Here is a 15,630-nt window from a genome sequence, read left to right as displayed (position 1 = left end):
TATTTTTGGTTCCTAAAATATTTTTTCAACTCAACAGTAAATCATTGAGCAGCTCTCCCAAGTTAGAACATATTATCTACATATTTTAACCACTTACCTATTGATAAACATTAAAGTAACTTAGAAATCCTTACCTTTGAAAGCAAAGTACAATGAGTATTTGCTTACTTTTAAGTAACCTCCTGTAAGATCCTAAGTTTTTCACTTGAAGGGGTGCAATTTTTTATGACTTATGAATTTGTGACATGCTAATATTATAACCATATGCTTCTATTTATTTTCTAGTTTTGTAGTTTTGAATCCATATTGGATTTGTTTTTATCTACTGCCTTGATAATATAAAGGATAATACTTCTGTATTCAAGTAAATATTTGTACAGAAATTTTTACAGTAGTACTATTCACTATGGCCAAAAGGTAGAAACAATCCAAATGTCTGTCAACTAATGATTGGTATATACACACAATGGTGTATTACCTAACTATAGAAGGGAACAAAGTAATAATACAAGCTTTAATATGGATCAGCCTCAGAACCATTATGCTAGGTGGAAGAAACCAGACACAAAAGGTCACGTATTGGAATGATTCCACTTCAGTGAAATACCCAGAATAGATAAATCTGTAGAGGCAGAAAGTACATTGGTGGTTGGCAGGGGCTGCAAGGATAGGGGAATAACTAGTCACTGCTTCGTGGATCTGGGGCTTTAGGAGTGATGAAAATTTTTGGAATTATATAGAGATGGTGGTTGTACAACGTTGTGAATGTACAGGATGCCTCTCAATTGTACGCTTTAAAATGGTTAATTTTATGTTGTGTGAATTTTACTTCATTGAAAGGGTGATGCCCACACCCACAGCAAGGGAATGCTTTCTCTAAAATTTATCTGGGTGGGGAGCGAGCAGTCATTTAGCCTAACAGTTAAGGCCCCAATTAACATGCCTACATCCAACATTGTATTACCTGTGTTCAATAGGCTGCACCAGCTCCTGACTCCAGCTGCTTGCTAATGCAGACCTTGGGAAGCAGGCCCTGAAAGTTCAAGTAGTTGGGTTCCTGCCACCCACATGGAACACCTGGACTGAGTTCCTGGCCATTGTGAGCATTTGGGGAGTGAACCAGCAGATGAGGACCTTGTTTCTCGCTGCCTCTGCCTCCCTCTCAACTAAATAAAGAAAAAAAAAGTTTAATTTTTTGTTGCTCTTTGTGATCAACTTTTGAGTATATTGCCCATGTTAGTAGTTTTATGTGACTTTCCTTGTAATGTAATTTGATATTTAAAATTTATGTTCTGGTAAAGTGTCTATTTTAACTAAATTTTTTCAAAAAACATTTATTTGTTTGTTTGTTTATTATTTGAAAGGTAGAACGACAGAGAGGGAAAGATAGGGCATGATCTTCCATCCACTGGTTCACTCCCCAAATGACAACAACAGCTAGGGCTGGGCCAGGAGCCAGGAGCTCCATCCAGGTTTCCCCTGTGGTTGTCATGGATTCAAGCACTTGGGCTATATTCATGCCTTCCAGACACAAGAGTAGGGAACTGGATTGGAAGCAAAGCAGCTGGACTTGGACTGGCACTCAGTAGCTTAACACGCTGCCTCACAATACCAAGCTCTTTACTAAGTTTTGATTGTTAGTAGTCTGAATAGTAGATAATATTGCATCTCAGTAACTTCTCTTTGACACATATTAATTCAATCATCCCCTCTAAGTGATTAATTTAAGGTTCACCTCTTAACCCCATTAATCAGGGAAAATCCATGTAAGTATTTAGCTATTTTAGGTTCTTAGAAATAACAGTGAGAAGCAAAGATCAACATCTGCTCTCTATGTATTGATATCCTAGCAAGGAGAAACACACAAATAAGTTTTTAATGTCAGAGAGTGATAACACTGTAGGGAAATAAAACTAAGAGTGATATCTTGGAAGACTGTGTTCATTTTATTTAAACCCCAGAGGAAAGAACAGAAAACCCAGGGAATATTAGGCATAGGGAGGGGGTCAGACTTTGTAGGAGACTGTGTGACAGAGTCCGAGCGATGAAGGAAAGGTAAGCAGTATGCCCATCTAAGATTCTCCTGCTCCTCCCCAGTCCCAGTCTGTAACTCAGGAAGGCTTGTGTTTCTTTTCTGAGCTGTATTGGAGGTTTCCTTAGCTGGCTTAGCTTAGCTCTGCTTAGCCTTAGTAGGTTTACCCTACTCTGCTCTGCAGGAGCAGCCGCCTTCCTGTTGGGTCAGAGCCAGGGATAGTGTTGATCTTGATGCCCAGGCAGGAACAGCTGGATGAGAAGAGAAGAAACAGAAGTGAAGGGAAGTGTCTAAGAATATAGACTTTTTGGCCGGCGCCGCGGCTCACTAGGCTAATCCTCCGCCTAGCGGCGCCGGCACACCGGGTTCTAGTCCCGGTTGGGGCGCCGGATTCTGTCCCGGTTGCCCCTCTTCCAGGCCAGCCCTCTGCTGTGGCCAGGGAGTGCAGTGGAGGATGGCCCAGGTGCTTGGGCCCTGCACCCCATGGGAGACCAGGAAAAGCACCTGGCTCCTGGCTCCTGCCATCGGATCAGCGCGGTGCGCCGGCCGCAGCGCGCCGGCCGCGGCGGCCATTGGAGGGTGAACCAACGGCAAAGGAAGACCTTTCTCTTTGTCTCTCTCTCTCACTGTCCACTCTGCCTGTCAAAAAAATAAAAAAAAAAATAAATAAATAAAATAAAATAGAATATAGACTTTTTCCTGGCTGTTTCTTCCCTCTCCATCCCTCTCTGGCAAAGCTTATGGATCAGCTAATGAGAGATTAGTATTAAAGGGAATTGGAGGGACCAGCACTGTGGTGCAATAGGCTGAACCTCTACCTGCAGTGGAGGCATCACATATGGGTGCCGGTTCAAGTCCCGACTGCTCCTCTTCCAGTCCAGCTCTCTGCTATGGCCTGGGAAAATAGTGGAAGATGGCTTAAGTGCTTATGCCCCTACACCCACCTGGGAAACCCGGAAGAAACTCCCAGCTCTTGGCTTCGGATCAGCCCAGTTCCAGCCATTGTGGTCATTTGAGGAATGAGCCAGCAGATGGAAGACCTTTCTCTTTCTCTCTCTCTCTCTCTTTCTCTCTCTCTGTCTCTCTCAAATAAAAAATAATCTTTTAAAAAGAAAGAAAAGATGGGGCGCCGGATTCTTTCCCGGTTGCCCCTCTTCCAGGCCAGCTCTCTGCTGTGGCCCGGGAAGGCAGTGGAGGATGGCCCAGGTGCTTGGGCCCTGCACCCCATGGGAGACCAGGAGAAGCACCTGGCTCCTGCCTTTGGATCAGCGCGGTGCGCCAGCCGCAGCGCGCCAGCTGTGGCAGCCATTGGAGGGTGAACCAACGGCAAAGGAAGACCTTTCTCTCTGTCTCTCTCTCTCACTATCCACTCTGCCTGTCCAAAAAAAAAAAAGAAAGAAAGAAAGAAAAGGAATCAGAAATACATAGCCTATCCCCCCATATGTCTTATACATCTTTTAAAACTTAAGCAGTTACCAGCACATTTGGGTAAATAAATACCTGTTCTTTTTCTCTCTGACAATGAACATGTTTCACCTTTACGGTTGGGGGCAGCAAGTGAAGCAACAGCCTGTTTTCATTTTGGGGAAAAAAATACTTCTTTCATGCCAGGCATTGTGGTGCAGCTGGTTAAGCCGCTGCTTAGGATGCCCGTATTCCCGATCAGAGTGCCTGTGTTAGAATCTTACCTGCACTTCCAATCTAGCTGCCTGCTACTGCGCTTCCTGGGCTCAAGTACTTGCATTCGTGTCACTCACAAGGGAGACCTGAATAGAGTTCCTAGCTTCTGCCTTTGGCCTGGCCCAGCCCTGACTCTTGTGGCCATTTGGAGAGTGAACCAGCATACAGAAAAATCAATCAGTCTCTCCCCCGCACCCTGGCTCCCTCTGTCTCTCTAAAGCCTCCCTCTTCCCTTGCCTGTCACTCTGCGTTTCAAATAAACAAATATTTTTAAAAATACTTTTCATAATTCCTTTATGTTACAGTCTTTCTGAAACAGTTTTTTAAAATAACTATCATTTTTTCAAAGCAGTGCAGTTTGTATGCTAGACTGTGTCATATTTCTCCCGTGGTCTTCTGGTAACAGTAGTATGCACTGATGAAAAAGAGGTACCTTTATTTCACTGTTTCTTTTTAATTTGGTTTCCTTTTTCTTTCTCTGTATCAGTACTGACTGCCTTGAAGGTTATTGCTGGTTTGTGTTTAATCTGAAAATAGAAGCAGTTTATCTTTATAAGAGGAAAGGGAAAGGCACCTTCATTTTAATCCTTCCTGCAGAAGAGAGAGCTAGTACACACTTGGGGCTGAGCAGTGTATTGAAATGCTTCACATGACCTGAATTACAGTTCTCTTGCCGAGGTTTGGAGTGAATATATAACGTGTTCATGAAGGCAGGATTTCTTTGTCCTTCAACAACTTTTTTTCTTCCGTTGTTTCCTATTTAAATTTAAAACTGCATGCATTTTATCTTCATCTAAGATTGCTTTATCTTCTCTCTTCTTTCTTAGTGTATCTAAAAGCAGATCTTTTACTATATCATATCAAAATTGCACGGCAAATCAATTTTTTCCCTATTAGTCACTCTCACTATCAGTTTCTGGATAACACTAATTTGTGAGTCATGATTAAATTCACCATTCACCTTCTACTTATTTGGCTCAGCATGAATGAAGTAGAAGTATGGCTAATTTGGAAAAGAACATTTAGGAAATAAGACCAGGAAAAAGGCAGATGCTGCAGGTGGGAATAAGGTGAAACACTGTCACTGCTGAGGCAGGGAGAGGTTTCTGGAATCCCAGACTGGACTTGGAGCACATTTTCTAGGAGCAGTGTTTACGTACAGTGTCTAACACACAATGGAGTGAACACTGCAGACCACGAATGAGGATGAAAGTTTGTTTCATAAAAAAGGTTAAAAGCAGACTGTACACGATATAGTTGGGGACTTTTTTCTGAGGAGAATTTATGTTAAATTGTGTTAAGTGAAGGATAGATTCCAACACTTAAAATATGCGATCAAAAGATGATTATTTTAAAGGTTCATGATAAAAGATGCCCAGTTATTAAATGATACACTGTTCTTTATTTTCACCCAAGTGTATTTGAGGACCAGCTCACTGAGTTTTACCAACATTAAGTATATTGTCTTTTTTTTAAACTTTGGCCATTTTGCTAGATGAAGTTTGTATCTTGAGGATGTTTGTATTTTTTTTACTGTTTAAATTCTTTTTAACTCACTGCTTATCATAAATCTTACTGATTCCTTGTGCATTAAAGGGAAAATATGTTCCAGTCTCAGTAGATTTTCACGTGGTCAAAAGTGTTAGTCTTTTTTTTTTTTTTTTAGATTTATTTATTTATTTGAAAGGCAGAGTTACAAAGAGGGAGAGACAGAGAGAGAGATATCTAACATCCACTGTTTCACTCCCCAAAGGGCCACAAAGGCCAGAAATGGGCCAATCAGAAGCCAGGAGCCAAGAGCTTCTTCCAGGTCTCCTACTTGGGTACAGGATTCCAAGCACTTGGGCCATCTTATATGGCCTGCTTTTCCAGGCCATAGTTGAGAGTGGGATCAGAAGTGAAGCAGCAGGGTCTTGAACCGGCATTCAATTGGGATGCCAACCCTGCAGGCAGTGCTTTACCCACTATGCCATAGCGCCAGCCCAAAGAGTGTTAGTCTTTTAGGTTATTAACATACTCATTGTTTTCCTATGCATCCCTGGCAGAAAATGTCTAAGAATCAGGAAGTTAACCTGGTTAGAGCAGCTAGGAGAAGTGACCACTGGTAAATAGAACTAGCCATGGATTTAAGTGAAAACTGATGAAATTGTTACCATAATTCTAAAAAACAAAGCCAGGAATAAAAGTAATATCTAATTATAGAATATGTAAATCACCTACAATTGCTGAGGTGATTTGTTGACTCCCCCGAGCGCTCAGAAAGCTGTGATACAACAGTCAGGGCTGGACTAGGCTGAGGCCAGGAACCCGGAGCCTCTTCTGGGTCTGTCACATGGGTGCTGGGGCCCAGGTACTTCAGCCATCTTCTGCTGCTTTTCCCAGGTGCATTAGCAGGCAGCTGGATCAGAAGCGGAGCAGCCAGGACTCAAACCGGTGCCCATGTGGGATGCTGGCGCTGCAGGCAACAGCTTTACCTGCTGCACTGCAGTCCCAGCCCCAACTTTGTGTTGTTAAACCAGAAGAGGGTTACAGAGGGGTGACTAGAATTCATAACTATGAATTAGATACTATACAAAGAATTGGAAGAGAGGAGCTGGTGTGCTGCAAACATAAAAGGTAAAGAAATGGAAATGCTGATTGCCCTATTGGAGCAGTTAATGCTCTTGTCTCAGAAAAATGTATTATGTTAATCAGAAATTTTAAATAATCATAAACATTTGTAAAAAGATGGTTAAGAGAGAAGTTGAAGAGGAAGGTTTCAAGTTGGTGTGCACAATGGTCCTGGATATACACTTCTGGAGACATGATTTTATCAGTGCACACAAAGAGAGTGAAGTTCTATCACACTAAATTAAATTCACAGTTAGTGTGGAAAGAAAGAAAGGGAGGGAGGAAGGAAGGGAGGGAGGGAGGGAGGAAGGAGGGAAGGAGGGAGGCAGGGAGGAAAACCGTGATAGATGCTGCCAAAGCACATCCCAGGGTTGTTTTTCTGAGCAGTAGTTGGGAACTTTTAAGCTAGGACCTTTGGTTCTATATTTACTGCAGTAAGCTGATTACTTCTGTTAAAAGGAATGAAATATATGTATTCACACATATACCTTTGTATACACACACACACATGTATAATTAATGGTAAAATAATATTGAATAAAAATAGAAGAAAACACGTTGCCTGTGGTGTATATAATGCTTTGCCATAAAATTATGAGGCTATAAATCAAATTTATGATAGTGATTGCTGTGGGCACAGATGAGGAAAATTAGGGAAATAGAATGAAGAAACATGTCACAGGTTTTGTTTCAGAAAGGCCTTGAAACAGGTGTGGCAAAAATGTTACCAGTAATTGATTCTGAATGGTAAGACCATTGTGACCTTTATTCTCTGTATTTTCTGTTAAAAGTTAAGTCAATGAAGGATAACAAAGGACTGAAAAACCTGAGAGGATCCAGTACCTTAGGAAGAAAACAGAGGGGCAGTAGAGAAGATGAGCTTGAGTAGGAAGTCTGAGCAGTACGGCATAGTCATTTCTCTCCAAGTTAATTAATAGGGCCCACATAACCGCAGCAGCAATCCAGGTAGAGTCTGGCTGGATTGCGTGTAAATGTTTTGATGGTTCAGTGACTCAAACTTTGCCTAACTACACACACACATTGAATTCACACGTGACTGAATTGCAGAAAGAACAGGCTGGGTAGAAGTACATAAGAACTCTAATAATGATTATTGCATAGTAGTATCGTTATAGATTTTTGTTTCTAGTGCTTTTTTGTTAACCAAATTTTCAGATTGTAAGGTAAGACAGCCTTGCCGTGATAGGATGATACTTTGATTTTCAGAATGGTAAGAGGCATGAGCCCAGCACCTGCTTCCCAGTTAAAATAGGCTTTCTGGAAGGGGAGTGTGAAATCCACGACAGTGGACTTCTGAATTTCACTAACCAAACTGAGACCGGAAGACTGAGTGAATGATCGCCGTATATATGTGTTTATGGATATCTTGAGTCTTGCTAAGAGCTTGCTAGTTCACCGACCTCTGTTTCTTCTCGTTGAAGCCGTACGAAGGATTGAGGCCGCAGGACCTGCGCAGGCTGAAAGACATGCTTATTGTGGAGACTGCGGACATGCTGCAGGCCCCGCTGTTCACTGCTGAAGCTTTGCTTCGCGCTCACGGTAAGATCAGAAATGCCGTACGCGTCAGATAACGTGAGTCTCGTTAAATTAGCCCAGGGTTTCTTAGTGCCTCATCCTCATAATACCTTGTATTTGCACTATAAACTAGCTTCAAATCGCAGGGAGGAAACTGAGCAGTTGTTTTAAAACTTGAACTATTAAATGAACTTTGATTGTCGCCTTTTAGAAATACGTCTAATTTTACTTAGATTGGGCATTGGAATGCATAGTCCTAATCTTGCTTTTGACAGTAATTTTTGTTGAAGTCAGTCAAGTATACAGTTCAAGTAAATACCTAAGAATTTTGTTAACAGCATTTATTTTTTGTAAATGCAGTTCCTCTTACTATGAAATGCACAAAGTGAAGTTAAAGCATCAACATCAGAATGTGCTTTTTTGTTTTTTCGGGTCTTTTTTTTAAGATTTATTTATTAATTTGAAAGGTAGATTTAAAGAGAGAAAAATTCTAAGCCTCCACTGGAACTTTTCCTATCTGTTACCTTATATCCCATCAACTATATATGTCATGCATTTAGAATACATCAAGAAATCATCAAGTCTCAGGTTGTGTTGTAAGTTCTCTGTGATTCTTTAAAAATAAAAAAAATAAAAAAAGTTATTTGTTTGAAAGTCAGAGTTACAGGGAGAGAGAGAGAGAGAGAGAACTCCATCTACTGGTTCACTCCCCAACTGGCCACAACAGCCAAGCCTAGGCCAGACTAAAGCCAGGAACCTGCAACTCTATCCAAGTCTCCCACATTAGTGGCACCACCCATGTATTGAACCATCTTTTACTGCTTTCAGAGGTATATTCGCAGGGCACTGGATTGGAAATGGAGCAGCAGGGATCAAACCGGTACCCATATGGGATGTCACTGCGGCAGGTAGCAGCTTAACCCACTGTGCCACAACACTGGCTCCCAGTTCTTTGGGATTCTTTTTTTTTTTTTTTTTTTTAAGATTTATTTATTTATTTAATGGCACAGATGCAAAGATAGTGAGAGAGAGGTCTTCCATCCACTGGCTCACTCCCCAACAGCCGGAGCTGAGCCCATACGAAGTCAGGAGCCAAGAGTTTTTTCCAGGTCTCCCAACACAGGTGCGGGGGCCCAAGGACTTGGGCCATCTTCTACTGCTTTCCCAGGCCACATCAGAGAGCTGGATCAGAAATGGAGCAGCCAGGTCTCGAACTGACACCCATGTGGGATGCCAGCACAGCACCGACCCTCTCTGTGATTCTTAAGATAGCCATTCTGAGAGTTGTCACATGGTGAATTGGACCCTCTGGTTTCATATTTGATATTTGACATTTAGGCAGGTTTCAAAGAACAGTATTCTGCAATAATAAATTTTTTAAAGAGAAAGAAAATGACAAGTAAACGGATATTCTTTTCCAGTCACTTCGAGGCTCTGCTTGTCTATTTTAACTGTAAGTCTGTCGTCTAAATTAAAATACTACCTTCTAAAACTTTTGTGTAATCTTTTGATTAGAAGAAAATGTAGAACTCCATTTTCCATCATTCATGGATCACTGCTGTTCCTAACTTGGTAAATAGCCCTCTGAACTGATGTCCTGACTCGAATACATTCTTTCCCCTCTCCCACTTTGTATACCTGTGGCTCTTCAGTTTTGATGGGAATCAAGAACAGCATAAAAGCTAAACCTAAACTCCTAGGATTAGCCCCAGAGAGTCTTAATTCCTCAGGTATGGAATGGGGCATAAAACTGTGTTGTAAACAAAGCTCACAAGTGGCTTACTCTCTGAGAATCGTTGTTCAGCACATTTATACGATACATGTAACCAACGGCTTTTAAAACCACCAAAACAATAAAGCCTGTATCTTCCATTCGGCTTTAATCAAATGTTAGAGACTGTGTTTCTAGATGCCTGTTGATAATTTTCTGTTCATACCATAAGGATGTCCACAGCTGAACTCCAAGATATATTTGTTTATTTATTTGAAAGGCAGAGATACAGAAAGAGACAAAGACAGACAGCCAGATCTTCCATATGCTCGTTCACTCCCCCAAATGGCTGCAATGGACAGAGCTGGGTGGATCCGAATCCAGGAGCCAGGAGCTTCCTTGGGGACACCCATGTGGGTGCAGGGGCCCAAACACATGGGCCATCGTCCACTGCATTCCCAGGCCATTAGCAGGGAGCTAGACCAGAAGCAGAGCAGCTGGGATGCCCATATGGGATGTAGGCTCTGCAGGCAGTGGCTCTATCTACTACCAGGACCCTGTGGTTGTTCTTTTAAAATGCCCATCTGAGCTGTCACTCTGCTGAAAACTCTTCACTGTCATGGGCTTCTTCTTTTATTGTTGTTTTTAAGATTTATTTATTTAATTGAAGATTTAGTGACAGAGAGAGGGAGAGAGAGGCATAGAGAGTGGTCTTCCATCTACTGATTCTAGGCGGGGGCTTAACCTGCTGTGCCACAACTCTGGTCCCTGGTGCAGGCTTTCTTTTTTCTTTTTTTAAAGATTTATTTATTTGAAAGTCAGAGTTAAACAGAGAGAGAAGGAGAGGCAGAGAGAGAGAGAAAGGTCTTCCATCCGCTGGTTCACTCCACAATTGGCCACAGTGGCCGGAGCTGCAAGCTCTTCTGGGTCTCCCATGCAGGTGCAGGGGCCTAAGCATTGAGGCCATCTTGTACTGCTTTCCCAGGCTGTAGCAGAGAGCTGGATCCGAAGTGGAGCAGCCGGGTCTCCAACCGGCACTCATATGGGATGCGGGCACTGCAGCCAGCGGCTTTATCTGCTACACCACAGCACCAGCCCCAGGTGCAGGCTTCTTTACCTGGGCTGTCAGTCTCCCATTTCTTTAACTTGCTCACTCCAGTTTGTCTTTAGAAATTATCTTTTCTGGGAAACTTCTGCTATGTCTTTCTAAGTCTCCACTGGGACTTTTCCTATCTGTTACCTTATATCCCATCAAATATACATGTCATATATTTAGAATACAGTATTATAATCTTAATTTCTTTTTATGAATTTGGGAGTTCTTGGAAAGCAGCTTTAAATATGTTTTTGTATGTTTGTTTCCACAATACCTAACATTAATCCTTCAGAAAATGATGGAATAAATAGGTAATGTTTTATATATACATATATGTAAAAATATTTTGTCTACATTTTTGTTTTAAAGACCAAATATTTCCTTTTTAGCCAGTGATAATGCTTAACCACAGTTTGAATATATATTAAATGGATAATTTCAGAAATAAACAATTTGTAAGTTTTGAGTTATACCCTATTCTGAGTAGTGTGAAGAAATCCCACACAGTCCCCCCAGGAGTATGAATCCTCCCTTTGTGCAGTGTATCCATGTTGTATACACCACCCACTTGCTAATATTAGTAGTCTTCTCAGTCTTGTTCAGATAACCATTATTTTACTTAGGAATGACCTCTAAATGCAAGAATGTCACGCTGCCAGCAACTTTGTTACAATATCCTATTACAGTTATTCTATTTCATTATTGGTTGTTAATCTTATACTATGCTTAATTTGCAAATTAACCAGTGGCATAGGTATGTATAGTAGTAGAAAACAGTATACTCATAGAAAGAGTTTGGTGCCATGCACACTTTCAGGCATCTACTGGGGTCTTAGAATACACCCTCAGCAGATAAGGGGACCTCCCTCCTCTGCTGGTTAGAGTAGGCTGGCTGCGAGGCAAAATCGGAGGCTCACACACTATGAATTTTTTTTTTCTTTTTTGACAGGCAGAGTGGACAGTGAGAGAGAGAGACAGAGAGAAAGGTCTTCCTTTTGCCGTTGGTTCACCTTCCAATGGCCGCCGTGGCCAGCGCGCTGTGGCCTGCGCACCGCGCTGATCCGATGGCAGGAGCCAGGTACTTATCTTGGTCTCCCATGGGGTGCAGGGCCCAAGCACCTGGGCCATCCTCCACTGCACTCCCTGGCCACAGCAGAGGGCTGGCCTGGAAGCGGGGCAACCGGGACAGAATCCGGCGCCCCGACCGGGACTAGAACCCGGTGTGCCGGCGCCACAAGGCGGAGGATTAGCCTAGTGAGCCACGGCGCCAGCATGTGAATGTTTCTTAATCACATAGTAGGTCAAAAGCATCTTGGTTTTGATCAGGTGGGATGGGGGCTCTGCTCCACATTGTCTCAGAGGCCCTCATCTGACTGTGACTGCCATGCTGAACAAGTGTCTTCTGGGGTGGCCTTTGGGACCATCTTCATTCCAGCCAACAAGCCAGGAAGGAAAAGACAGGAGGAGTAAGTGTGAGCAGCTTTTCGAGCCAGGCCAAGAGGTGGCTGACATCACTTCTGCACATACTCCATTAGCTGTAATTCAGATGCGTGACCACAGTAACTGCGAGCAACCGTTCCACACTCACCATTGTCCTGTACAGACAGCCATCTCTGCCACAGGCATCTGCATTTAGCAGGTGATATATTGTATCACACTTACTATATTAAAAGTAGCATATAGAATCCAAGACTGACTTTATGGTTAAATTCATTGTAATTAAAAGGAACATTCCTTTATATGTGTGTATATATATGTGTGTGTATATATATATATGTTTATAAAACCATCAAGTATTATAAGGTGGTCAGCTCCATTGATAGTTCTCCAAATTATTTTCACATAACAGAAACAAATTTAATAGGGTGAAATCTAATTGAGTTTTCCTACTTGACATGTGTATATCCTGCAATAACTTTTTTGATAATTTACTATTCTTTTTTTTTTTTTTTTTTTGGACAGGCAGAGTTAGACAGTGAGAGAGACAGAGAGAAAGGTCTTCCTTCCATTGGTTCACTCCCCAAATGGCCACTGTGGCCGGCGCTGCGCCTATCCGAAGCCAGGAGCCAGGTGCTTCCTCCTGGTCTCCCATGGGGTGCAGGGCCCAAGCACTTGGGCCATCCTCCACTGCCCTCCCAGGCTGCAGCAGAGAGCTGGACTGGAAGAGGAGCAACCGGGACAGAATCCGGCACCCTGACCAGGCCTAGAACCCAGGTACCAGCACCACAGGCTGAGGATTAGCCTAGTGAGCCGCGGCACTGGCCAGATAATTTACTCTTCTATATTTCATTCCCCAGTTAGACATAAAGTGGAGGTAATGCAGGTCTTCAGTTGAGCATCTCTTCTGTACTTTCTAGATAGTATCACTGACATTTGATAATCAAATAAGATTTACAGAGAGAGATAAATGACGTTATTGAATAAAATAGACAAGCACAGAACCACAGTTTACTGTAATTGCTCTTTAAAGCCAGGACAGACTCTGTTTCAGAGCTATTAAACTGAACTGTTCGGGAGGTTTGTAGCTTATTTCCTTATTAGCGTTCTCTCAGCTGTATACGGGAAGCATTCAGCTTTATACAGGAAAATAGAGTTTTATACTGTCTGTTGTCACATTGAGTCCCAGAGTAACAAAGGTGTTCTAGAATCAACAGAAGGCATAAATGCTGGACAGTACTTACTTACTAAGTAGTAATTGAGGTTTGTTTTTTTTTTTTTTAAGATTTTATTTATTTATTTATTTGAGAGGCAGAGTTAAAGACAATGAGAGGGAGGGACAGAGAGAAAGGTCTTCCTTCCATTGGTTCACTCCCCAAATAGCCACAAAGACTGGAGCTGCGCCAATCCAAAGCCAGGAGCCAGGAGCTTCTTCTGGGTCTCCCATGTGGACGCAGGGGCCCAAGCACTTAGGCCATCTCCTACTGCTTTCCCAGGCCATAGCAGAGAGCTGAATTGGAAGTGGAGCAGCCAGGACTAGAACCAGTGCCCATGTTGGGTGCCAGCACCTCAGGCAGAGGATTAACCTACTGTGCCACAGCCTCAGCCCCAGTAATTGAGTTTTAAGAAGGCCTGTGTTGGGAATATAAAGGGAGATCTGTGAGTTTTCCCCAGTAATAAATGTAAGTTAAAAATGCTACCTAATGATAAATGCTACTTAATGATTATTTTAATAATAAGGTAGCATATAATAAAATGCTACCTAATGAGAAAATAAGGAAAATTCACTGCATATGAGACCAAAGATAATTTGTTTGTGCATAGAATAAATTTATATTGAAACATTATTTTTAACTTCTTTAGAGGTCCATCATCTTCAAGGAGCAATAAACCTCGGTGGATACATCTTCTCTTCTCATTTTCCTCTCTTCCTAGGAAATGATATCATCTCCCAAGGCTTTTATAAATACTGTTTTCTCCCTCTGGACTGGACCTCTTTTCTGAACTCCTTGTCTTATAACTGCCTGTTTGAAAGCCACTCCAAGATATCTTGGAAGTACCTTAACCTCGACATGTCTGAAACTGCGGGCAGGCTCTCCCAGCCGTCCCTGGTTCCCTATATCTCAGTGTTGGTGCTGGCCAAGCAGCCAGCCAGCCACAGGAGAAACATGGGTATCAGCTTTGACAGTCCCTCTGCCTCACCCCCATGTGTTCTATCATCACCAAATTCTCAGTCAGCTCCCAAATCCTGGACTTGTTTTCTCCTCATATCCACTGCCATCACCCAGCTGTAGCTGCCATTATTTCCCAATTACTCATGTCTGGTCTGCCTTCCTTCTTCCCATAGGCAGTTTGTTTTGCTTGTTTCTATGGTAGTCAGAAGAAATCTTCTCAAATCTAATTGTGACCGCTTGTCCTTCCTATCCCCAATTCTGATTTTTCATTGATTTCCTATCACTTCTAAGCTAAATTTGGAATTATTTACTTCCCTCCTAGTCTCCATGTTCCAGCTACACTGAATTTTCTAATTTCCTAAGGACCTTGAACGTGCTGTGTCCTGTATGTCTGGCAAGTTTTTTTTTTTTTCCCATTTTGCTTATGAAATTTGATTGATTTGAAAGGTAGAATTAGAGAAAGAGAGATCTTCCATCTGCTGGTTCAGTTTTCAAATGGCCGCAATAGTCAGGACTGGGCCAGGCTGAAGCCAGGAGCCAGGTGTTTCCTCTGGGTCTCCCACGCGGGTGCAGGGGCCCAAGGACTTGAGCCATCTTCTGCTGCTTTCCCAGGTGCATTAGCAGGGCGCTGGATCCGAAAGAGAGCAGCCGAGACTTAAACCGGTGCCCATGTGGGATGTAGGCATTGCAGGCCGTGGCTTAACCTGCTACACCACAACGCCGGCCCCCTGGAAAGTCTTCACCGCCTTCTTTCACCCCGTTAACTCCCATTCATCCTTTACATGCCCGCTCCAGGCCATGTTCCAGCGTCACCGTCTCTAGCATCCCTCACTCTAATTCTCTGTCTCTTCATGGCGTTTGACAGAGATGATTGTTTTGTTTATGCTTTTATTTTACCAATATCTTTTTTCTTCCTAGACTATAAATTCATGAAGACAGGAATTGCATCTGGTTTTCCCAGACATTTGTATCTCCCACTGCCTGATATAGTTCATGGCATATAAGCATTCAATAAATACTTACTGAATAACTGATACGATAGAATCAAAACCGAAATTGTCACCAAAAAAATTATTGGTAGGGCCGGCGCCGCGGCTCACTAGGCTAATCCTCCGCCTAGCGGCGCTGGCACTCCGGGTTCTAGTCCCGGTCGGGGCACCGGATTCTGTCCCGGTTGCCCCTCTTCCAGGCCAGCCCTCCGCTGTGGCCAGGGAGTGCAGTGGAGGATGGCCCAGGTGCTTGGGCCCTGCACCCCATGGGAGACCAGGAAAAGCACCTGGCTCCTGGCTCCTGCCATCGGATCAGCGCGGTGCGCCGGCCACGGCGGCCATTGGAGGGTGAACCAACGGCAAAG

At 42.9% G+C, this 15,630-nt stretch overlaps 1 protein-coding gene across 7 annotated transcripts in view; it reads left to right on the top strand.

Moving 5' to 3' along the window:
* The window catches only part of ANKIB1 (ankyrin repeat and IBR domain containing 1), a 145,916-nt gene that overhangs the window by 71,024 nt on the left and 59,262 nt on the right, over positions 1-15,630 (top strand). For all 7 annotated transcript variants that reach the window (XM_070059821.2, XM_008261743.5, XM_008261744.5 and 4 more), the window contains one exon: positions 7,765-7,882. In XM_070059821.2, the coding sequence (XP_069915922.2) occupies positions 7,765-7,882 (118 nt within the window). The remainder of the gene's footprint in view (positions 1-7,764; positions 7,883-15,630) is intronic.

The sequence above is a fragment of the Oryctolagus cuniculus genome, chromosome 16 (genome assembly GCF_051225735.1).
Source record: "Oryctolagus cuniculus isolate XC-2025 breed Fujian yellow rabbit chromosome 16, ASM5122573v1, whole genome shotgun sequence".
NCBI classification, from domain to species: Eukaryota; Metazoa; Chordata; class Mammalia; order Lagomorpha; family Leporidae; genus Oryctolagus; species Oryctolagus cuniculus.
Note: the sequence above shows the minus strand (reverse complement) of the source record. Positions and strands in the feature narration are given on the sequence as shown.